This window comes from Microchirus variegatus (assembly GCF_963457635.1).
Source record: "Microchirus variegatus genome assembly, chromosome: 1".
Classification (NCBI taxonomy): domain Eukaryota; kingdom Metazoa; phylum Chordata; class Actinopteri; order Pleuronectiformes; family Soleidae; genus Microchirus; species Microchirus variegatus.
The window spans coordinates 9,056,525-9,077,663 of NC_139802.1; the positions used below are offsets into that span (position 1 = coordinate 9,056,525).

At 43.0% G+C, this 21,139-nt stretch overlaps 1 protein-coding gene across 3 annotated transcripts in view; it reads left to right on the forward strand.

The window, feature by feature from the left end:
- rspo2 (R-spondin 2) overlaps positions 1-21,139 on the forward strand; it is a gene marked incomplete at both ends in the record, with an annotated part of 56,277 nt that overhangs the window by 13,022 nt on the left and 22,116 nt on the right. For all 3 annotated transcript variants that reach the window (XM_083896135.1, XM_083896133.1, XM_083896134.1), the window contains one exon: positions 12,926-13,114. In XM_083896135.1, the coding sequence (XP_083752261.1) occupies positions 12,926-13,114 (189 nt within the window). The remainder of the gene's footprint in view (positions 1-12,925; positions 13,115-21,139) is intronic.

Genomic DNA, 21,139 nt, shown 5'->3' on the forward strand with positions numbered 1-21,139 from the left:
TCTCTTCCTTCATTTCTGTTCAAACCCATAACTGTTCAACCTGAGCTGTCCTCTGTCTACGCTCAGTTCCAATCCTGTCCGTCCTGGTTGAATCCCAACGACAATCTCAGCATCTTCATCTCTGCCTCGTAGACGTTTCCTTTCACTTTTGCTGCTGTCCTTCTGTCACACATCATCCCTGACACTCGTCTCCACCATCACTCTCTTCTTCACCACTTCATAACTTCCCTGCCGTCCTTTAAACCTCACACAGTTTTCATCAGCAAGTGCAGTTCAAAGCTTGGGAAAATCTTATAAATGGGGCCTTTATGATATTTTTTGAAATTCATTATTTCAGTTTGGACATTGCATTTCATTTCCTATCACTTTAATGCTATTGTTTGACTTGTTTTAACATAACACATGTATAACCTCACTCCCACTAATTTAATGGTCCGCGCGACTATTTTCTAAATTTAATTAAGTGAATGATTTGGCCACGACAGGGAGTCGTAAAACACTGTTATTTGTGTTGAGCGCTTAATATTGTACTCGCAGTTCTCAATCTGATTATCACAAAAGGCCAGTGTCTTGTGTCTGACGCCGTGTGTGAAGACTGTATGAAGTGCTTTCTGGAAAGTGTGAAAATATTCAAATGTCCACATCCAAACATCCAAGGGAGAGAGATGCAGCAATACTTCTTGCGGCGCAAAAATGCCAAGCATGCCTTTCGATGTTACTGATTCCTGCCTGCCATGTCCTCGTCCCCTTGGCCAATTTCCCACTTAGCAGCTTGTGTGTGTGTGTGTGTGTGTGTGTGTGTGTGTGTGTGTGTGTGTGTGTGTGTGTGTGTGTGTGTGTGTGTGTGTGTGTGTGTGTGTGTGTGTGTGTGTGTGTGTGTGTGTGTGTGTGTGGATGAGTGAATTATTAGAGTTGTAGCACATTGAGCTACAGGTGTGAAAATTAGGTGTGAGGTTTATGTGTGATAAATTACCGACATGTGGTCTAATCACAGCCGCTCCACCTTTTCCTCTCTTCTTCTTCTACTTCTTCTCCTCTCTGCACTGAGGGGAAAACACATTTCTCTCCCACAGCTTGACTGGATTTGAGGGGAGCGTAAATATTGAACAATTCAAAAGTTCCCACCCTTTTCCCTTTCTCGCGGGGCTCGTTTCTCACTTTGAAACGCTTGCACTTCATCCCGTAGGCTGTAATGTGATTAGTTGCCGTCGTAAACCTGCATGAAAATAACACGGTGTTAGATATACTGAGGTGTTAGACGAATGGTTACATCCACAGGATTTCTTGGACTAAGGAAATGTTTTCTATAGAGTAAAATCTTGATGTCATGGACTAATATCTTGCTTCCATGTCTTTTTATTCATAAGCTTTATATAAATGTGGCTCGCATTGACATTTAAACGCCCGGTGATTACGACAAATGAGGACATGTTAAAGTAGCCAACCTCCATGGTACTTTTTAAAAAAACCCTGCGAACAAACAGGAATTGCAAACACCTACTGGATCACTGAGCAAATAATTTCCAAATGTGGCGTGGTATCGTGTCTTCCCTGGACTCGCACGACTTAAAGCCATAAAATGATTTATTACACTCCAAATAGTTTTTAGTTTTGCAGCTAAAGGCCAGCATGTGTGCGTGTGTCGGGTCCAGAAACACGGAGAGAACCGTGATTTATTCAGTCCAGTCTTTAGAAACAGTACAAATGTCATAATTTCACGTTCACGGTCCTCGGTGACTTAATCTGCGAAGGGCTTTCGTCGGTCCATAGTTCCGTAGTGCGATCGAACTTGTCTTGAATATGTGGAACGATGGCGAAGGCGTGGTGTGAGAGTCCCTGAGAGGATGTTAAAGATGTGAAATTTATGGTGGTGTTTCGCAAGAGCATCGAAATCCTGTCATTCTTTGATAGTACGAACAAAGGCGAGCGAGAGCAGGAGGCGGAGAAGAAGAGCTGGGCGAGAAACACAAAACACGTACTCATCCTTTATTGCCTGGAAGTCCATCCTCATGTGTTGTCGTTGATCTCCCCCGGTGCTTCCATGCCTGAGGGTGTTCAAGAAAGTCCTGTTTACACCTGCACTGATGATACGTGTCACTCGGAAGGAAGAGTCAGGGTGAATTTGTCTTTTAAAAATATGACGATGAGAGAGAGACAATATTTGAGATGTATTGTTTTAGCTGCGGTTGCGTGCGTGGAGGGGTGAAGTGCATTGCCTCACACGTGAGGAAAATCCCACTTAGTTTGTGATATTCCAGTCATTATATTCTCATGGTGTGCTGCAATTCGCACTGTATGTCGGTGCAACCACTTCATAGCTGTGCTATAAACACAATAAAATAAAACACCAAAAATAAAATGCAGTTATTTTTAAGTGTCCAAAACCCTTTTCCCGACGGACTCTTTATTCCCCCCCCCCTCCCCTCCCTACCACTGGAACAAACATTCAGCTGATTAGACGTTTGCGTTGTGCAAGTGCAATTTTATAAATAATGTTGACACTTTTGTTGTTTCCAGTGTCAGAGGCTGGACTGTAAAACAGTTTATGGGGCCGCAAGCCACAGTGAAGAGGCGCTGCTATTACTTGGCCACCACATCAAGGTCATTCTCTTGGGTTTTCTTCCGTATGTGACCAGAAGACTTTCCACGGCGGTCAAACGTCTGCTACGGGGCGACGGTCAAAGTGTCCGTCAGTGCGGCCGCAGAGTGTGAAACGACTACGCAACGTACCGCGAGATCTGGTCAACGAGGTCACCTTTTTTATTTCAGATTTTCCTTAAAAACGGGGAATTACGAGGTCCCATTTCACGGCATGTGATCCAGATGTGGGATATGACGGAGGACATGGGATTTAAGCTATAATCTGTCATAAAGATATTAATAAGGAAGTGAACTAAGCAAGACCCTTCATTTATACTTCATTTAAAAAAGTGCAGGGGTGATAACTGTGATGAGTTGAGCTGGAGAAATGGATAAAAGATATCCAGATTGACCAAACAGTAAGTGACGATAATTAGAACGCACTGTGCAGGTTCAATTTTGTGGCCATTTGACATCAGCGCAGCCTCGATCATTTCATCTATCTGCCAGAAAGAAAGCTGTCAAACTGTTGCTTCAATCACATTCTCCAATGTTTTATGTGGTCGTCCAATGAGTCAAATTAAGTTTTCTCACCTGCATGCGACTCCTGTTGAGTCACACCGAAGCGAATTACCCCTGCGCTCGCGTTTTTATTGTGCACTAAAAAAGCGTAGCTTTAAATTGGCTCCCATTTTCCAGTTGCCCGTGTGAACCGAGGCTGCCTGTTTTACCCATTTCGGCGCGACATAAACCGCCAGCCCTTTTAAGTGAGGGTTCAATTCTCCCGCACTGCCCGCTTTGCCCCGGCGGATCACAGCGTGGACTTGCCGCAGCGCGCTGGCCGATCCAATATGCCTGACACCAAATGTGTTTGCTCAGTCTCGTGCTGCAAAACCATTATATGCAGCGGGACGTTGCTAAATTATAAACATGTGCTTTACGGTATGATCTGTTAAAGTAAACTGGGGGGAAAAAAAATGTAGATCCTAAAACCTGACCATTTCCAGCTGTAAAGGAGTCGTAGGCAAGTCCAACATATTTTCTGCTAAATTGGAAGAGAAATGTGCCTTCAATGCACACTGGCCCGATGTATTGTACTGTACTGTATGCCCTCCTCCCACTTACCTCCTCGCTTTTTCTTTTCTTTTTAATTTCCCCGCAGCTTTTAAGCTAAGAGCAAACTTCCAGATCCATGACAAATAAAGTCACGGGTCCGCTAAGTGCTCGCGCTGATGTCATTTTCCACGCACTTGCTTTTTAACGAGCTTCAGAAATGTTGAGATGCCTCAACAGCTGGTGCGTCGACACAGTTGGCGGTCACTTAAAGCTACGCAATGTAAACCTGGATGTTCAGGTGGTTTTGATCACAGATCCAGAAAGCTGCCACTGCCTCTTGGTTCAGGCGATAATGGCCACAATGTTATCACAATGAAAGAAATTGAAAATAGTTAGCGGGTAAATCTTAGATTAACCCTCTTAAGACCATCATCAGGCTGCCTGGATTTATATTGATTTTATTTGATGGCAGTTCAATGAGTGAATGCCTCTTTCACTTTCCATATCTGGCAGTTATTCAACTGAATTATGGTGCGGAGAACCTGAGGCCACAAACGTGTGACTAATACGGGCTACTGTAATGACAAGTATATGGTTGCAAAGCTCTATTTCTCTGCTTTCCGGTATCCGTCCAGTCGCGTGGGGGTGGGAGGCTGTGCCAAGCTCAGCTGACATAGGGCAAAAGGCGGGGTACACCGTGGACAGACCACCAGTCCATCGTTTTTGAATTTTGATTTTCTATGACAGGATTGGTAACAGAAGGGTTAAACGACTAAAATTGTATTTTAATACTCTTAAAGGTCCCATATTATACCCTATTTCTCCAAGTTAACCTAGTTCCCTGGTGTCCTAATGAACATGTCTGTGACATGTTTTGGTCAAAATACCATAAGGATGAAGCACCACAGCAGTTCAATCACCCTGATAAAACAGCCCTGTTCAGAACGCTCGGTTTAGTAGTATCTGTTTAGGTCCACCTTAAAAAAAAAGTAAAACGAAACTTAAAGGACAGGAAATGACATCAGCCACAGAGGCTACTGGTGAGCGATCAGCAGTTAGCATTTGGAAAAGTGATCATTTGCAGGCTCTAGCAGGCACATTGCTGTTATATATATATAACATGTATCCACTGGACAGATAAATCCTCTGAGGCTGGAAGTTTGTGTAGAACTCTGTGCTGCACTGTGGAGCCAAGGATAGAACTTTTTGTGGACATCCGGTTTTCGGATGCCGTTGCATTTCGGATCCCGTGTTTTATCTCCTGTACTTAGACTGCGCAGGACCACAAAAACATGAGTGAGTCATATTTTTTCACACTTTGGTGACTGGTAGGGCCTCCAGAGTCCCAAGGATTTAAATGATTTAAAAGTTTTGCATAATATGGGACCTTTCATGAATTAATGTCCAGTCACACACTGCTTCGTTGCTTCCTCAGACTTCAGTCCATCACCAGTCGGCCTCTTCGTGGCGTCAGTGTTGAGTCCCTGTCTCTTGTCTGCCCTTGCTCTTCTCCCATGCTTTCTCTTTTACCACAAAAAAGTGGAGCAGCAGCAAGTAAGCATTTAGGGAGAACAAGGGAGATGGACAATAAACAATAATTGTCTCAGTGCCGCGAGGAAAGCGTGTGATTGTTTTGCCCGAGTGTGATGCTTTTCCACATGAGTGCAAACATCTTCTTGACCTGCTGGTGCCCGAGGAACTCCAAAGCCTGAGGTTTAGCCACTGCTGCCTCTTCGCCATACCACATTTATAGTCCGTATAGATGATCGTGATGACTCCAAACTCTGTCATGTGTGTTCTTACAGTAAGAGCCTTCTCCTAACAATCGACAGTGTGGCTGCTGTGTTTGTATAATTAGATTTACATACCAGGGGCCCATGGAGAAATGGAGGAGATCCGTGGCAATAGAAACACTTGTGGGTTTTAATAGAAGCTCCTGTTTAACATTTGCTGCGTTTGTAATTCATTGCCACATTATAATTCCATGCCGCTGCATTTCCAGATCATCTCAGCGCTGGTTAATCAAGACACACGTTTACCGTATCCATCATTTCTGTTAGGCATGGTGTTGAAATCCTACATGGTCACCAAAGACCATCTCACAATAGTCTGTGAAAATACACAGCAAAATACAGCTCCTAGTACAATGTGAATGAATTTTAGTTTATGCCAACATTTATACTAAAAACCTTTTGCCTGCGCTTTTTTTGATTAAAGTCAGCTGAAGAAAGAAGAAAGAGGCATCCTCCACTTATTTTAAAATAAGCTTTTATGACAGGCAACAAAAACAAATCACATAGGCTACATGAAAATGAAACGTAATCCTATTTTGTCCATTAAATCCTTTTGGAAATGCTATTAAAACAGATCAGTGTAATACAGTTTGTACCGATAATCTCTGCTATGGTGGCTGTAAATGTATTTCTCCATTTTCCTATAGGTCGCTTTTTCAATATTACTCCAAAACAGTTATATTTAAAACCCTGAAAATGGCTGCTAAGTATTTTCAGCAGCACCAGCCCTTTTTTTATTGAAGTCGGTCTGCAAAACCTCCATGTCAATATGTAAGAATGTTCTGTTGTTCTCAATGTTGAGTTTAGGGCCCTAAAAGAAACACAAAAATTATGTGCAATTTGCCTTGTTAGGGTTTCGGGTTGCACAAAGTTGGAAACAGGTCAGTATGAATGATTTCATGGGTAATAGTAGGTGAACAGAAAGCAGGAAGTGAGCTGACCGTGGGTGGAACCCCCTGTATATGCGGAGGCTTTTGGCAGCCCCTGAGCGAAGTCTGTCACGCTCGCTTTGGACTCATAAAAACGTACCTGAGACAGAGTTTGGGTTTTCTGCTGGAGCTGCCGGCAACGCTAATTGCTCTTGAGCTCCGTTTCAGACACGAAACCAGGAAGCTCGCGGCAGAACGAAAAGTGCTGCACTCCAAAACATGTTATTGATCTCCATGGTTCAAGTCATTTGTGTGTGTGTGTGTGTGTGTGTGTGTGTGTGTGTGTGTGTGTGTGTGTGTGATTCCATCTGTTACCTCTTTCACCTTTTCTGGCATAAACACTGACTCAATCGACCCATCAATCAATCAATAATATATTTACTTATTGTCACCACAGGAGAAAAAAAAAAGATTGTGCAGGATAAAAACAAAAAAAAAAAGTCTGACCATGCACACCACATAATGCATAATAATCCTTACTTGTGCACAGACTTAATAGACTAAATTATACTCAGCAGTCTGTGGTCGTGGTCTTGAAACCCTTGACAGACTTTTTTTTTTTTTTGCAGAACAGCACTGTGTTCCACTTTTTTAATATATTTTTTTAATATATATTAAAAAAGGGCCTGATAATAACAGTTTGCTCTAGGCTTATATTTCTAATTAGGATCACGCTCACACACTCTTGAAACAGCGGGCAAAGTTTGCCCTACATTCGACAGCATAGCAAAGTAGTTGTTGAGGTGATGGAGCGATGGAGTCATTATCGATGCCGTTCTGCTTTTATCCTCCACGTGAGGGTTTGCAGGGTGAACCCTGGACAGAAAAGCCCTCGGTCGAAAAGGTGATTTTGCACAGCACAGCCTTCTTGCTGTGAGGCAACAGCGCTAGCCACTGCGTCGCCATTTGCTCTCATTACATTTCATGTACATTAACGTTTTACTGCTTTCATTTGAGCTCTTCTATCCCGATGAGAGCTCGGCTCCCGAGTGACTTAAAAAACGGTGGTTGTGATTCTGAACGTTACACACGAGAGTTTGGAACAACAAACATTGCCAAAAACAAGTCTCGATACCTATTATTATGAGAATATCTGCAAGGCCTTTTGTGACGTTTCACTATGTTGATTTCTTGGCTTGGATTTATGAATGTTGGAAGAGTCAAATGGACTGGTATCAAAAAAAAAGAAGAAAAAAAGAATACCTTTTTCTGACTTTTTCATGTTTCAAGGGACTCCAACACTAATCTTGTTGGATGCAAAACTTTGTTGTTCCTTTCAAGCGTACATGTGAGGTGAATTTGCTCATGTACCTGCAAATTCCCACACATTTTCTTGTTACACAAGAATCCTCCTACAGTCTGCTTGTCATAAGATATGATTGATGAGTAAGGCAGGGAATATACGAGGCATTATTCATCATTTATGTGGTTCCTTTGCCAGAGCAGCAACTTCGTACAGACAACACACTCAAGCACTTACTATTAAACCTTAAACAGTCCGTGCTTAGGCCTTTTCACTGATGCTCAAGGACTCGAGTATTATACAGAGGTCTTCATGTAGCCGTCAGAAGTGGGAGCTGTGGATTAGTGTTCTCGTGTATGCTGTGGTGGAAACTGTAAATGACGCTGGTCCATCACGTGCAGGCAGGGCGTGTCTCTATGCAAATGACGCGCGAGTGCACTCGCTCCTCCGCCGCCGCGTTAACGTGCGATACAAACCTGGCACCCATAATTTCACAATGCACTTCTTTTTACGCGCATACTGTATGTCACTCAGGGTTTGATTTGATTGACAGGGGAGACACAACAAGAACCAAAACCGTACTATAATTAAAGGAGGAGAACAGGAAACCTAGAAGGCTAGAGGAGCATGTATGAAAACACGGTTGCCATTGCAGTCGACTTGGATTGAAATGATCCGATGGTTAAGAACTGAGATCTATATAATCTAATCTGGTATTTACAGTATTCTCTGGTGTTTAAATTAAGTTAAACTGCAGTGATCTATAGCGACCGCTAAACCCTAACACTGTAGCCCTTTTCGTTTCATTTTCTCCCCTTTGGTGCCACTTAAAACATGCATGCAACATGCAATTTCAGTCCCAATAAAGCTGAGATAAACCTTCTGCCTCGAAAACCCCGTCCAACTACTGTTAAGTTTTCCCACTCTTTGATTATTTCTCATCTTAGAAATCAGATTCATCAGACTAATGGGTGTTTTCTAGAAAAAGTAAGGATTTTCTCAAAATTCTTGGCAGTACACAGAGTGATGTGGAAGTGTGTGAGACATTATGCTGGTATTGTAGGACGTGAGCTGGACAGCGCTGCTCCAGACGCTGAATTACAGCTCCCTTTCCTGACATACCTGTGGCCTGAACCTCCAAGCCTTTCCACACACACACACACACACGTTTTATCTCCTACGATCAGAACCAACAGAGTTTCTCTCCACCGTACACAACCTTCTTGGCCCCACTGATTCCAGGATGTTGGGATTTGCTGCGCTCAAAAGACGTGTACATTTCAGGATTAGCAACCAGTAAGACTAAATTTTAACAACAGTTAGAGTGAGGTTTTTTTTTTTTTGCGCTGTAATTTCTATGCTGATTGACTCCAAGATGACCGCAAACCCCATATTTTGTTTTTCTATTATTGTTTGGATAGCATCGTAAGCACACTGTTAATAGTTATGATGAGCTGGCGATATAAGCTGCCCAGGCTCTCACAGCATTTTACTTTTGCCAAGTTAGTAAAGTTTTGCCTCTTTACTTTCGGTTGCTGCGTTCAGGTTTGGCGAGGCCAGAGGGAGTAAATATGACCCACGTAATGTGGATGTCAGTTCGCTGTAAACACATTCAGAGTGTATACTCTACAGAAGCATATGGTTAGGTACTGAGGTTTGGTTTAATGTTGCAGTTTAGTGAATGGAAGGACTGACTGAATGAAATTTGAGTCGTCTGAGAAGTTATGTCTGTGGTGTTACCTGATGGGAAAAAGAAACACTTAAATACAGTTGCCATAACTTTTTTTTATTATTATTATTATTTCAATGCAACATCACCCCAGTTTTTTATTACCGTAAAATTACAGCTTCAAAAATCATTTTGGTGGCTCACTGAGTTGTAATAGAGCACCTTTCTGCACCTAAACCTCTGCCCTGCCAAGTTTGGTGAGTGTGTAAGAACACTGTGAGAGAAGTGTTTAAATTAATGGCAGTCATAGACTCAAACTGCCAGAAACAGACCCAGCAATTAGACCCAGTCAGACCCAGTATGCACAGTTTAATCCAGATAAGGACATAGTCTGACTAAGACAGTCTGAGTGTACACTCTTAGAAATAAGGGTTCCAAAAGTGTTCTTCTACAAGGGCTGAGGTTCTACCTGGAACCTTTTGTTTTTAAAGGGTTCTTGGTAACACTAATGGTTCCAGTAAGAACCATTTTGATCCAGAGAACCCTTTTAAACCACTTTCCTGAATAAAGGGTTTTAAAGAGGTTCTTGGTAACACTAAGGGTTCCAGGTGGAAGGGTTCCTTTATAAAAGGTTCCACCGCCAGCGTGTTCTTTGTTCTTATCCGGCAACAGTACTGCAGTTTATACATCGTCTCCTTCTACTTCTGTATCAAAAACCGGGGAGGAAATTTCTGTGCATGCGCAGAATGCCAAGTCTGACTAAGCGTATACATGAATTAGTAATCGGACTATGAATCACATTATCCAGGTATGTTAGTCCAACTAAGACGAATGTGTTTACATGACATTAAGAAAACCAAATGATTGTCTTAGTCCGACAAAAATTGGACTTTTAACATACAGAGCTGAAGATGCTGAACTGAAGTCGGGTAAAAAAGACAATTTATCAAAAATAGCATGTTTGCTACAGTGATAGCACGTCCACCAAAAGTTACACAGTAAATTCAATGCAAAGATTTCAATGCTTGCACATTATTTAAGAAGACATAATTTGCAAAATAATTCATAAAGTCAACAAGAAAGCTGTGCGTTTTAGATGCTGGACCGTGATGAACCCGGCAGTCTCTGCTGATGACGCTGTATTGAATGAAGAGACAACCCCACACCGCAGAGTTGAGAAATGTTACCCTGGATTCACAGCTGAACATAGGATGCAATATTCCATGTGAGAACTGGACGAGCCAACACTCGTCATACTTTGGGCTTTTTCCATTTTTCATTCATGTCATACTGACTAGTGTCGACCGGAGGTGAACGATCACCAGCGCGTGTGTGATGAGCACTTTTCGTGTGCACATCCCAGTGCAGTTGTGATCAGTGAGGTGTCGCTGCAAACCTCATCCCTTAAGACCATCGCTTAATCTTACTCCTATCCACCCTGGCTTCAGCAGGATGAGCGTAGTTTGGCAAAGCCACATACTCTACCTAGCAAAAAAAAAAAAAAAAAAAGATGCGTCTACGGCAGCCACTGACATCTGCTGACTGATTTCCTCATGATTACAAACTGATGCTTGCACTGGGCTCACTTAGTGCTCACTTTCGCCTGCGCAAATCTGCCGAGAGAAATCTAATATGAGGATTCATGGCCAGTAATACAGGCATGCGCTGCTCTGTCTCTCAGGGTTTGTCCAGTTTTCTGCACAGCGTTTTATTAAGCATTGTGGTAGGTCGCTCTGTTTCAGCAGCACTGTTACCCGGTCCCTGCTTGTGATATTTAAGACTTTGCTTAGATCAATCGAAGTGTCTCTCGTTTGGAGAGGTTGGATTCGCCCAAGGACATTTTCCTGTAAACGGGACGCTAAGGAGTTTACATTGAGAGTCACTTATTGTGGGATGGACTGTCTTTTTACTGGCTCCTTTGTCTTCCGCAGGCAACTCGAGCTGAGGCCAGAGCCACTGAGGTTTTGGGGGCTTTCATCGTCTGTCTCAACACAATGGTTCAGGAGGCCAGCTCCGACCAGAATTAATGCAATATTCACATTTATAACCAATCAGCGTTCGAATGTTCAGAGGGGAACTAGAGTTTGCCTGAATGACAAACTGTTGAAACGGACGTATTTACTATGAATTAGAGGACATCCTCCTGATATATCTATTATGGTTGTTTTGGTTTTATTCTTCTAGTCGGCTTGGATTCTCCTGGTCAGCCCTCCCACAGTTAAGTGTGTTTTCTCAAGTTCACCCTGTTCTTGTCATCGGGTGAAGTCGGGTTCATCCACAGATGAGTGATGATAAAAAAGAGTTCTGCTTTCCTCTTGCTAGCACAGAATAAACAACCTTCTGAACCACCCTACGTGCAATCTTCCAGTGCAGCAAATGCGAACAGCAGCACAGACCTCCGTTTGGAACGGTTACATCTTCATAATCATTGTCCAACATAAGCCCGTAGATATGAATGAATTATCAAGACTTGACTGCATCCGGTAGCCTGATGAAGACGAGACATTTGAGCCTTTTACTGCTGATTTGAAACACAAAAGACACCACTGACAATTAGCTTCTTTCAGAGTATATTGGTATGAACGTCACAATACATTACACTCTTAGAAATAAAGGTGCTAAGTAGAACCATATAAGGTTATTCGGCTTGTCCTCATAGGAGAACCCTTTTTGGCTCCAGGTAGAGCCTTTTTATAAAGGTTCCACCTGGAACCCTTTTGGAGGGTTCCACCATGAACCATTTTAAAACCCTTTATTCAGGAAAGGGGTTTTAAAGGGTTCTCTGTATCAAAATGGTTCTTACTGGAACCATTAGTGTTACCAAGAACCTTTGGAAAAACCCTTTCTTCGGGAAAGGGTTACAGGTAGAACCTCAGCCCTTGTAAAAGGACCATTTTGGAACCCTTATTTGTAATTTCTCATTCTCTTCTGGTAATCTAGTTGCTTTTGTGTATGTCATGGATGAAACAATGCCAGCACAAAGTATTTTACACTATGCGAAGTCTTCTAGCCATAATTTGGAACCTCTTTAAGAACCTCACATGAGGGCGAAAGCTTCTAAAGCTGTTTTATGGCCCATTTATACTCAATTTTATCCGTTTTAAGTCAGTTTCTCCCAAATATTATCCCAAATTGCAGGCAATAACATAGCGACCTTGATCCAAAATAGACTGCAGATTTCTTGGTGGTGGAATACTGAATTCCTCATTACCGTTACTCGTTGGTGTTGCTGATGAAGGGTTAGGAAGGTAGGGTTCGTACAGTCCCCTACTTTGCGCACAACGGCGGACATAACGAATGCAAAGTACGGAGGGAAGGCTTCATCCGTCTCCGTCTTTCTCATGGAGTACAAATGGGCCTTTAGATGACCACGTTGTGTAGATGGATTTGTGTGACAATATAAAAAAACCAAGGCTGGAGAGATGATCGGACTGCCTGCTTCCTCACCTCCGCACACCTGGTGTGTGAAGTTTGTGTGATTGCTGGACTGTTGATGTTAGAATGTCTGAAAGCTTTCCACAAATAAATGTCAGACTGATTGTGTGTGGAGGACTTCCAGATGTTTATCCAAGCACTTCGGTTGATTCATTCAAGCATTGTCAGTTTAATTCCATATCATTAATCATCTCTCTCCTCTGTATTTTTGCCTCTGCAGCTAGCTATGGAGCGTACCCCATCTGTAAGGGCTGCTCGGTGTGCTCCAGGGACAACGGCTGCGTAAACTGCCAGCCCAAACTCTTCCTGTTTCTGCGGAGGGAGAGGATGAGACAGTATGGGGAGTGTCTTCACGACTGTCCGGCCGGATACTACGGCATGCGCAGCCCCGAACTCAACATGTGCTCCAGTAAGCCGTCTCGTCTCATCATTCCCCCCGACTGTTTCCCCCCCTCTGTTTCTCCCAACATTCGCACACATACACCGTCTCCCTGCTTTCCCCCTTTTCCCACAATGAATGATTTATTGTCAATTATCCAGAGTAGACGCACATGCCTCACAATTTGAATTGCTCATCTGTTCATACAGGTTGATGTGAAGTGGTGAACTTTCCTCTTAGCAGTGTCTCCCGGGGGATTGAACATTTCTTTTTCACGACCTAACATCCGACAGTGCACATTTAAAGGCAGAACATCCAGGTGCAAGTGATGCAACGCAGATGCAGCCAAACTGACTCACACGACTAAGGCTTGTGCCATCACATTATAAGCGACGCATAATTACCAACCTTTTTTTCAGGAACCACTTCAACTATACAGATCTTTAAATGTTAACATTAAGGCATGACGTTAACTCGTTTTGTCGACTTCCCTGCAGTGGCATTTGGATTGAGACATTTACCAAACGGTGTCATTGATTTATCAACTTAACCTCGATTAAAGTTAGATAAGCGCACTCATTAAATCATAAACCATGAGGATAAGCATTCGATTTATGAGGAAGAAAAATTTTACTTTGTCAGTTACGGTCTCGTTGATACACATCTTACTCTTGTCGAACTGGAAGATTGAATTAATTAGACGTTTCCCTCTCCTCCCCATGTGGCAGTCCATTTTATTTAAACATGAAATACAGTATGAGTTAGAAAGACAGAGAGACAGACAGAGAGTGAGAGTTATAGTTCTACACAGTTTGAGGTGTTGGCTGAGCGTTTCATATGAAAACAGAGAAGAACTCGAACCTATTTCCGTCTTCCGAGCCAAACTCCTGACAGATGCAGTTAAATCACCGAAATGAAGAAAGAAAAATAAAAAACATCCACCGACTCCATTTGATTATGAAAACGAAGCTCGAGTTGACAGCCAACTGTTGAGGCTGGTGCAGCGGAGGAGTTGAGAAAATTAAAAACTTTCATCACTGACATCTGGCGAAGTGAAGTCGAGGCATGTTCATCGCAATGAAAATAGCTTCGTCTTTTTCTTTTTAAGCAAATGTAATATACCGTGGTATATTCGCGCAACTAAGCAACCAAATGCAAATACACAATCTGGCACACGAAGGCATTTTCAGGTGTTATTGTGGACACAGAGAGAGAAATAAATCAAAGACTACTTGTGCTGCCGTTTCATGAAATAAGATTTTAAACATTAGCAAAAGAAATTAAGTGATGATGAGTGTTAATATTGGAGCAGGTTGCGTTCATGTGTTCTCATGGAATGTGGCCACATGCATCCTCAAACCACCTCACCAATGTAGTTTTTGTAATCAGATCTGTGGATCACTCAAACCCGGATGTTAAATCCAGGTCTGAATAGAGTCTTTCAGTACATGACTGAAAGGTGTTTTCTCGGTCTAAATACCTCTCTGTTGGTCATTAGACTTGGAAGCTTTAGACTTCTTTGGTTAGGAGCATACCACACGGGTGCATACAGTATATCCACAGTTCCTTTTCTGGTTAGTTGGATATATACTGGGTTTCATTCCCCTTCTCACCCTGTTTCCTGCCTGTCCTTCTCTTTCACCATCTACTGTAATAAAAGCCAGCGAAGCCAAACATGTCAAATCATATTGACATGGTTTTGGACGGAGAAAAAGGAAGAGGTCTCCCAACAGTGTCAGTTCCAAACATCAGAGTTTGATTTGAGCCCTTCTATGAGATGTCCTGTGATGTTTGCTCTCTGTAGCATCTCTCTGGCATTTGGGGCTAATGAGATCACAGACAGATGCTCCAGGAAATCCTCATCTCCTGCCATTTTAACTCGTAAAACTCGTCTTTTAATGTACTGATCGGAGACCGCCAAACATAACACTTATCACCACACGCTCATGTACTCCTCATACTCGTGTTTATCAGATCGCCTCCGGAGTCAGAGTCATTTCATCACATTTTAATAGACCAGAGAAAAATTGAAAGAGAAAGACATCTTGTTCTTTGGTAGACCTTCTATATATTTTTTTTTCCCCTTTTGACCACTTTATCTCCATGCTGGGCGAGTTTTGACTTAAAGTGATCCTGATGTGTGGCAAGTTAATCTGCTAAACTGCTCATAGACCAACATCATATATTGTCACATATTATCAGATCTCAGAGCGAGACCTCCTTTGATGTGATCGCAGCTTCAGTCATGGCTCTCTTATCCAGTTTCCTCTCTGACCCTCATTCTCAGCTGTGCTCTGCATGCCATTTTCACCAAAACCGCTCATGTCCGACCTCTATAAACAGATATTTTATTGGGTTGGAAGCTAATTGTCTCGGGCGAGTTGATATTTGTTAGTTGGCACAGTCTTACTGGTATGCAAAAGGCATGGAGGACAAATAATAGTGGAGGGCTCTGCTGACATGGTCATCTATGACGCGTGCGCCTGGTTTCCAAAGAAGCCTGGAACATGGCATTACACCACTGTTATCATGAGTTTATTAAACACAGGCTCTGGAATCAGTTAAGGAGCAACTGCTTATTATTACATCAGGGTTTGTATGTTGTATGTGATCTTATCTCATTGAAAAAAAAGAAAAAGTAGAGGTAAAGGAAAACATGGGCTAGAAAAGCATAAGGCTGATACACTCCACTAACATCACTTTCAGTTTTTCTAAAGGAGCTCCTTAGGAGTCACAGGTTTGTGACCGAGAGAGAAAAAGGGAATTTTGAGTAGATTAATTCAGTTTTTACACAGTGAGTTGACAGTATGATGCACTTTAAGTCACCAGAACTGTAAACTGTGGCTTAAAATAAATTAAGTTAAATTAGAATACATTTTACAGGCTTATACACATGCATATGGGTATTTACGTTCAGTATAGGTGAGTTGCAACTCATCCCAGCATGCACTAAGTGATCGATCAATGGACTGGTGATCAGTTTATCAATTGTTATTCAAGTGCACCTTTTTTGAGCCATTATAGGTCAAATCTTTGGTCAGGAAACATTAATTTATCTGTCTTAATTTACAAATCAAAATTGCAATTTAAAACAACACAATTAGCAAATCACAGTTGAATTGTTGTATTTTTATTGTTCTATCCTTTATGCAAATTTAAAAATGTGCAATACAAACCTGATACCTTTAAGTTCTCATACTTGCACAGATAGTGCATATCTTTATTTTTATTTTTCAGTTTGTTACATAGTGGATATTGAGCTAAAATAGTAACACCGCAAATCAAATCTCAAAAAAAAAAAAATTGCAATTAGATACCCCCCCCTCCCTCCCCCCACACACATCCTTCTTCTTCTTCATTCAACATGCATAGAACACGTAACTTTAACAGGATGGAGGTGAAATGTAAGGTTCACTCTGGTGCTCTTGAGGGTTGGGTATGTGTGTGTTACAGGAAGCGAACACCAAATTTAGAGACGCAAACATAATACCTTCCTGTATATCCATGCGTTATGTTCCAATTGGACAGCCCCCGGCAAAAATTATGATATGACCATAAACCATATGCTGCGACTTCAGTGTTATCCTCGACTTTCTTATCAGCCACCCAGAAGAGGCCCCACACCAGTGTCTGTGGGTGTTAACCCACGGCTCTGCAGGGAAGATTTGCTGCAAGAGCCACACAGTACATTGCGTTATGCACACTGAAATATGTGTGAATGCGGTGCAGTCACATTTCATAATACTTCATGTTTTTCTTTGTTTTTTTTTACATACATTCTCAAGCCAAAGCATATTCTGTCCTTTTGCATCACGAGCAAACTCTCTGGCTGAGAGAGTTACAAGCTGAGAGGCGACTATCAAAGCGCTCTTTTATATGTGAGAGAGTGTGGAGAGGGTCAGCGTGTGAGCAAAGCCACATTCAGAGCTTCCCCCCTCCTGCAGTACACACATTATTTAGCCACCAACTTAGTTGCCTTTACCCTCTGCAGGGGCTTGACAACACATAAAAAAACACCCCCAGATGTGTTTGCTGCCAACCATCAACCAGTGGACAAGTCCTGAGATTGCCAATATCCTGGAAGCATGGTTTAAATATAACAGCTTAGTCAGTGCCAGTATCATGTGCCACCAGTGATTCTTCTCTCTGAGGTAATTTTATGGGGGGGGAAAAAAGAAGAAGTTTATTGTTATTTTATTTTTACTCCATTTCACAGACTGAGTAAATATGTTACCCAACCCCACTGTCGCATCAAATTAAGGCTGTAAGTTGAGAGCGATCGTCTGAATCTTTTCCTGGTTCATTCGAGTTTTAAAACACATCATGGAAACATGTAAAGCTGGAGGTGGATAAGAGCCTTAAATCATGGGACTCTGCCAAATGTGTACCAAGTCTGTGTAAAATAACCAATGACTTCTGCAACCTTCAGTTGGCAGTCCTCTCTCACTCTCTCTGCCCCTCCACATCTCTCATTCAAGCTCTCTGTTTCTTGCTCTAATTCTGAGCTTGTGGGTATTTCCATTGCACAGTCTAACCAACAAAAAAGACCAGTTGCTTTTGGCCTTTGAGTTTCACCAAGGGACATTTAATCATCACAGCTTTAGTAACCGCACTTTCAGATTTGCCAGACAATACAATGGACCCACCAAACCAAGCCCTGCTCCCACGACAATGCAGCCAGATGCCGGGTTGAATCAGTTTTCCCCAAAACAGTGCATAATTGTGCAAAGTGTAGTGTGAGAGGAAGAGCTGTCTATGTTTGATCTGTCTGTGTGTATACTGGAGCTGGCTGAGCGTGAGCCGATCCAGGTACATCGTGGACTGTGTTCCTTGGAGTGAAGAGGATTGGAGGACCGCTGACACATCTGTCATCCCCGGTCTTTGTGAAGAAGGTGCTGATTGATGGGAACACCACCTTTGCTTCACCTGGCTTTTACACCAGCGGGTGGAAAAGCGCCCATGTGGAAAAAAACAGCCCGGAGAGAGTTGGGAAGAACATGGCAGCTCTGGCCTTTGCCACAAACTCCTACCATCCGTAGCTTCACATGACATGGCTGGGTGGCAGTGAGCAAGCCAAAGCTTCCATGACAGCCAAAGTCAGGGCCTAGAGAGTAGGTCAGAGCTGTTCGACTCTGCTTGGAGGCGAAGGATGGAAAAAGGGGATTTGTTTTCCCCCTCGCACACTGCCAGGCCTTTTACGACATGGACACTCCTGCTGCGCAACATCGAGTCTGTTTAGCTTTCTGAAAGAGACTCGCACGGTAAATTGATGAGCTGACAACTCTCCGCTAGCTCAACTCAAGTAAAAGCCCCTGTGTGGAATATGAGAATTTCATAAACTTTGAAAGTCATTTAGCAGCCTTTTCTTTACACAATCAATATTCGCGTTGATAAAAGGTAAATCAGCCTGTAGAGAAACAGCAGTTCGCCAGAGCGGACATAAGGGCTATCCGTGATAACATGGTGGGGCTCTCTGTCAAGACCACACCTGAAGGATTGGCTTGAGTGATTAGCTACCACTCTTAGTTTTCACTCTAACAATTACCAAGCACGGTTCCCGTAAGAGCTTTACTTGCGTTCAGAACCTTGATGCTCTCTGCTACCAAATCAGTGAAGCAAAACCAAAGTTCCACTGACCAACGCAATCAATGGTGGATCTTAATCAATGCACAATGCGAGCAGGAGATGTCCAAATCCGATCAAACATTTTGTCTCTTCTTAAGCCCAATCTATACTCCTGCATAAAGTGCTCTACGTAGGTTACGCAGAGTCCTCTGCGTCGATGGTGAGCCTGTCGGAGAGCCTCTGCGACCTCTGCGGCTGCACAAAATATATTTTTTTAAGTGTCCGTCACTCCGTCAAGGGACAACAGAGACGGCAAGGGCTGCGATTGGTCCCCAGGACAGGCCGAGCGAACGCTGCTCTGTGCCGGCCACCGAGGCGGAGCTGATCACCGCCGACAACGTCACTGCCAAACTATAAATACGTTATCTCTTAATACACACACCACATGTTTAGACTCTAAATGGCTAAATTCTCGCCTCAAATTATCTTAAAACTGCGTTCCGGGACACAGAAACGTGAGTAACGGACACTTTTTCTATGTTATTCCGCTGCAGTCTTTCTCTCTCGGACGCCATTGCTCACTGTAGCTAAAAGCACAACAACCTTGCATGGTGACCCCTACTGATTGGGCTGGAAATTGCAGTGCGTATCCGTCACCACGACGGAGAAGTATGACGGCTCGAGGGGTCTCCGTGGTTATGCAGTCAGAGAAGTATAGTGGGGCCTTTACCACTGCCATGTTCTTTGACATTTTCCTCCCTTCTTCCTCTCATCTACAGCTTACATTGATAAACCCACTGACTGACGTAATGGACTCTGAATCCATTTATATTCGGTGTGAATGTGCCAGTCCTCCTGGGGTCTTCATGTATCATAGAAGAAACAATTCAATACATCCACAATACCATATAACAAGTACAAAATTAAGGAATATCAGTCCATTGCAGCTCTCATCTCTTTCTATTGTGCGTGCTTTGATCAGCGAAACATATTATGAACCTTGTCTGTTCATAATATAACACATCACAGCCAGAACCAGCCTGGGAGATAATGATGATAATGCGTTTAAGTCGCAGGAACACTGGGCTTTCAGTGGAATCTGATGATCTCATTATTGCTCATTAGTCTTCCCAAGGCACCTAGATGAATACTTTAAAGGTGGTCCAGAGGTTAATCCTACAGGGAGAATGAACCCACAGCCCTGTGTCTGTTTCTGGAGCTGCTGGACAAGCTGCCCAACCGTTGGCTTTGCAGAATGTCCAGTTTTTTGTGTGGGAGCTTCTTTCTGTGTCACAGATAGCCTCCAATGTCCCAGATAGCCTTTCGCCTGATAACTGGACAGAGGGATGGATGTCTGTCATAGTTATCCCTTCCGACCCACCTCGTTCTCTGATGACCCCCTCACCCTTAAGCTTCCCCTCCCTGCATTTTAAATCCCATGGAGCCGCATGTATGTGTCATCCACCTCATCCGTCTCTCAGAGAGACATTATTACTTATCTTTTATTTAGAAAGGAAGCCCTGCAGCTGCATCTGAAACGGCACGCAGCAAGAATGATGTTTAAATCAAAAGCCCCGACATGTGCTACTGCTGCTGCTGCTGCTGCTGCAAATATACAGTATTTCACACATCTGCGTTGGTTGTATTTACTGTCAATAACTGAGGATTGCACAACAGCCTCAGTCCTTAAGAGTACTGCCAGATGTTCTCGCCCCCCCTCTGCACTTTTATTTTTGTGTTTGGGAGCTTAAAGGTCCCACAGGTGATGACAAGCCTGGGAAGTGTGAAAGCTAAAAGACTGCTTTGTTCTTTCCAATTAGCTTTGTGATTTATTAGCCTGCTCCCCATATTGGGATTGTCTTATATCACACCCGAGCCTGACTAATTCGGTTTCATGCAGAAGGAAGTGGATGAGAGACCGAAAGCTAAAGGAAATGTATTTATACCTCCCTCAGACTCGCGCATTCCACTCCAAAATCCACTCGCAGCACTTCATAACTCCACAGATCCAAGACATATGTTGCAACAGATGCAAGATAAAAATGGAGCCACAGGGCAAAAATAAATACACAGATAAGATAAAAAACTATCAGATGATTGAGTTAATAACATAACACATAAAAATGATGTGGAAAAAAAAAACCCCAGCATATAATTGAGGAGATTAGTAATGTATGAGCAGAATCATAATTTCAGAATGTGGACTTACAGCCTCATTGCAGATCCAGTCCTCAGCCATATCTGATTGGTATGTGGGTGTTTGTCAATGGTTTGTTTAGACTGGTCGGGAAAGCGTGAGACCAGAGTGAGTGGGCAGAGGCCATACTTTTGGGTTCAAAGTGAAGCGGGGAGGGACCCCCTCGTTTTGTAGGAATGTCAAGGAGGAGGCCTGATGGTTAGCTGAAGATGGTGTAATTAAGGGGTGTGATTGTGAGAACCTTCCCTTCCTCGGGCCTTGCAAGGGTCACAGATAAAAGAGCAGCCTCAGCC